The 4,479-nt window shown below is 38.1% G+C and overlaps 1 protein-coding gene across 1 annotated transcript in view; it reads right to left on the bottom strand.

Annotated features, from left to right (window-relative positions):
• RAD21 (RAD21 cohesin complex component) overlaps positions 1-4,479 on the bottom strand; it is a 33,305-nt gene that overhangs the window by 21,363 nt on the left and 7,463 nt on the right. The window contains exon 2 of the mRNA XM_004697422.2: positions 2,031-2,208. Within this exon, the coding sequence (XP_004697479.1) occupies positions 2,031-2,174 (144 nt within the window). The 5' untranslated portion in view covers positions 2,175-2,208. The remainder of the gene's footprint in view (positions 1-2,030; positions 2,209-4,479) is intronic.

The raw sequence follows: 4,479 nt of genomic DNA, 5'->3' as shown, positions 1-4,479 counted from the left end.
AAAAACAAAAAATTACAGGTCCATAATTCCTTATATGAAATCCTTGAGTCCAATGTGCTTGGGCCATTAGAGCTTTTTAAATGTTATAAAGAAAGCACAGTATGTACACACTGTATATTCACATGTATCAGTATATCTTGTACTGAATTTACGAACACTCATCTCAGTACAGTCAAGTCTCTTTCTAAGAATTGTATATTTAAATTCTGTGGAAAAGAGAGAATGACTCTACAAAGCAACCATTAAAAAAGATGAGAGCTGTGGACAGTGCTTTTTCTCTGAGTGCAGTTTTGTTACACAACAACATGCTGCAGTTTTTGTGTACATACACAAAGGAAAAATCAAGTGCACAATATATGCATATACAACAAGGACAAACCAAAGTATAATGAATGGTTTTGGCAGGTTGTAGGATTAAGGTACTTTTTCTTTTTGTAACATTCTCATTTTAGCAGCAAAGTTTTCAAATAGTATTGCCTTCAAAAGACAATGGCAGATGGAAGACATTACTGTGAGAGAAGTTAATTTGGAGGAAGGGCACAGAAAGAAGTGATGTGGGAAATAAAACGGAGAATTATTTCTTGGAAGATAAAAAGCTAATAGTAAAAATATTCTTAATATCAACAATTCCATTACTTGTAACTCTCAAGCTAGCAAAATTCCATACACAAATGATAACTTCATAATGTACTTTCCTTTCAAGCACTAACTTTAATTTTCCATCTTTTTTGGCTTATTTTTTTCCAAGATCCCTGCACTCTTTCAGCAATGCACAACTACTCATCTAAAACCCCATAGTCTGCCAGCACTACCCCCAACTGGCATTCTCAAGAGGGAGAGGGCGAATGCCAAATGTGCAATCTTAACACACACAAAGTGTATCAATTTTATTTACGGGTTTTTTCGTCGTTTTGACATTAGTTCTTCATATTTTTTGAAGCCAAAATATGTTTTTCAATGAAATGGGATTTATGACTATGTGTTTTAAAGTCCTTTTTGGGTATAAAAACAAACTCAATATCACTTTATACGTCTGTGTAGTTTAAGTCTGGAAACTACTACTTCAAATAGTTCCAGAGGATGACAACAAAGATCTGCTGGGAGCAGAGCTGTAAACAAGGCAGGAAAAGTAAGGCCAGTTACCGGGCTTCCATTCCAGTGGAAAAAACACTGGGTAAGCAATGGAGCAGTAATATCCAGGGACAGTATGTAAGAACATTCCACAAGAGGGGAAAAGGCATCTTCAAGAAAAAGCAGGACCAGGATCCTTTAGTGGGGTGAGTGGTATAGATACTATTTCCCAAGCAGTTATCTTTTGAAGTGCAGAAACCCTTGAATGAATACAATTTGGTTCTTCAGGGCTTGACCACACAGGACGCCAATACAATGGGGCTGATCAGACCAAGAGAGATCACCTGGGGGCCCCCATGCTGGGGAGCACAGTTACAGAAGGAGACCACTCTAAAATGGGGGGGAGGGGGGAGGAGAGAAGAGAAGAGGCATGCTGCATGCTGGAGCTTGTGGTAGAGAGCTAGCACCTTCTCTTAAGCACTTCCCCTGGAGCATGGACTTCAGCTTGTTTGTACCTTTCATCTCATGTGAGGAGTGGAATTCATTTCCACAACACAATTTGGCATTAGAAGCCGGATCTTCACCTTCCTGGATTGATTTGACACTGACAGGGTCTTAATTTAAATGTTTTGGAAATTTCTAAATCAAGAGAAAACACTCCCCACCTCCCACACTACACCCTGAAAAGGTAAAATTAGAATTACTTTGTGTGTGTGCTGCCAGATCACATTTATGTGCCATTCAAACAAGTAAATGAAAATATCCATGCAGTCACAAGACCTTTTAAAGGAAAGAACACCAAATTGTGACCCTATCAACTTATAGCTGGTGAGATAAACACTCAGCAGCAAGCTGCCTGCAATAACACAGATCCCTCCATCAAAAGGCCTTGCTATAGATGTCTAGTTCTCCAGTCAGCAGAACAATTGGCAAGAATTAAAACATCACATGGAACATACCTTGGGTGAGATGATACTCTCCACACTGCTCTCTAAATTACACTCGAACACATGGGCTTTGGTCAGCTTCTTATCCCAATGGGCCGCTAGCCAAATTTTGGCCAGCGGCCCTCTTTTACTGAGGACAAAATGTGCGTAAAACATTGTTCCAGTGGACGATCAGATGGGCGGAGGAAACCTGTGGGGGGGAGAAAAGTCAATGTAACTAAGTACTGTCTGAGAATGACCATGTTTACTAAGACATGTGAAAATACAATATGCATTAATAAAACCCTATGGCTTCAATTTGGAGGATCAGATACAGACCATAAACTACGAAGAGATGAAGAGGAAAAGTACAGTCACTTCTCAAATCACACCCACCCCTGTGCCATCTCACTCAGAGGTCCTAAGCTTTTTTTCGGCCTAAGCATTTTTGTTAAATTGAAGGTCCATCGAGTTGAATGTTTAATTCCACTACTATCCAATTACTGACTGCTGAAGCTGTCTGCTTGCTTACCTGACAAAAGTGAAATACCTTCGAGGCAAAAAAAAAGAATGTCCCAGAAGAAAAGCCATTCTGGCAGATATTAATGAAAGCGTCCATTTTAGGACCCCATGCAAAATTAAGATTCTTAGCTAAAGGTTTCATACAATAATCGTCACTATGTACCAAGTATTTGTCAGGCAGTTCACAATCAGCCAAGCAAAGTAAAGTAGTTGGGTCGGTCATACCATTTCACAATTCTGACTCCAAGAGGCCCTCTATACATAGGGCAAAGCAGAATTGCTCCCTAGGGTTTCTGAGTTGCAAACCCTTTATGGAATCAGAAAGCCTATTCTGTCCCAGAGTAATTAGTGGGTTTGAACTGCTGCTAATCTTGTGGTTAGCAGCCCAATGCTTACCCCATCATGTTACCAGGGGTTACCTTGAGGACAAGTCTATACTATAAAAACTCAATTTATGATTAAAATGCTCTTAGCATAAATATAAGGATGCGATTTATACATAATTTTTCTTTCAACAAGCCAATGTACTACTAATACTTAAGAAAAAAGGCAACCTGAAAAATCCAGTTTGGAGAAAGTATATTAATAGTGAAAACTGATATTTCTTATTTGATATCTTTTCCTTTTCTTAAATAATTTTATTGGGAGCTCTTACAGCTCTTATCACAATCCATACATATGTCCATTGTGTCAAGCACATTTGTACATTTGTTGCCATCATCATTTTAAAAACATTTTTCTTTCTACTTGAGCCCTTGGTATCAGCTCATCCCTGCCCCCTCCCCTCATGAACCCTTGATAATTTATATAAAATTTTTTTTCATGTCTCACACTGACCGCTGTTTCCCTTCATCCACTTTTCTATTGTCCACCCCCCTGGGAGGGTTATATGTAGATCCTCTCCTGGTATCACTAGTAATTAATATCCTTTTTCATAGAATAAAACAAAGCTTTTTTACCAAACAAATTTCTATCTTTAAAATTTCCACGATTACAATAAGACATGAGATGCCTGGTTACACTGTTAATACACGGAAAGAATCTACTTTAAAAGAATAGTTACGGGAAGTTATGAGAATGGTATATACTGATATTCTGTGTAGGCGCCATTCAGTTTCTCCCAAAGGAAACACTTTACATAATTAAAATGACAAAACAGAAACGTGACATTTGTACAATTTATATATGGTTCTACCATAGGTTTTTCACTTATACAAACTCACGTAACCACCACTGCTATCAAAATATACTATTCCAGGACACGGATCTCTTTCCCGATCTCTTTAGACTCACCCACTCCTTAACGCTCTCCCGTGCCTGAACCCTGGCAACTACCACTGTTCTTCCTGTGCCATCTCAAGAATATCTGACCAGTGCAATTATACAGTATGTACTGTTGGCACTAAACATAATACCCTGGGATACAGCCAAACTGATCCATGTATCAATTTGTTCCTTTTTATTGTTTAATAGCATTCAGTGGTTTGGCTCTACCCTATGTCTAATCATTCACTCATTGAAGGACTTAAGGCTGTTGGTGCCTTATATACAACAGAACAAAACACTATCTACCTGGTCTTGCACCATCCTCACAACTGTTTTATTACAAATAAAGCTATTATGAATACTGTTTTATGGGCTTCTAGAGAATATGCATGTTCATTTCTGTGGCACAAATGCTCAGAGCGTGACAGCTAGAGTAGCATAAGTGTATATTTAGTTTTTAAAGAAAACTTAAGTCCTACCAAATTAGAATAAAATCTTTTAAATAGACACGGGTAAGATTATTCCTAAGGTCACATAGAAAAACAAAAAAACTAGCATACCAAAGTTTACTCTGAAAAGAAAGATTGGGAGAATTTAGCCTACGCACGTTTAATTTTTGACAAAGGTACAAAAGTAATTCAAAGATCTTTACAACAAACAGTACTGAAGCTAATAGCTACCTCCCCACACACCA

Source organism: Echinops telfairi, unplaced genomic scaffold (genome assembly GCF_000313985.2).
Source record: "Echinops telfairi isolate 266 unplaced genomic scaffold, ASM31398v2 ScPeMD7_1;HRSCAF=3_0, whole genome shotgun sequence".
Taxonomy (NCBI): domain Eukaryota; kingdom Metazoa; phylum Chordata; class Mammalia; order Afrosoricida; family Tenrecidae; genus Echinops; species Echinops telfairi.
Note: the sequence above shows the minus strand (reverse complement) of the source record. Positions and strands in the feature narration are given on the sequence as shown.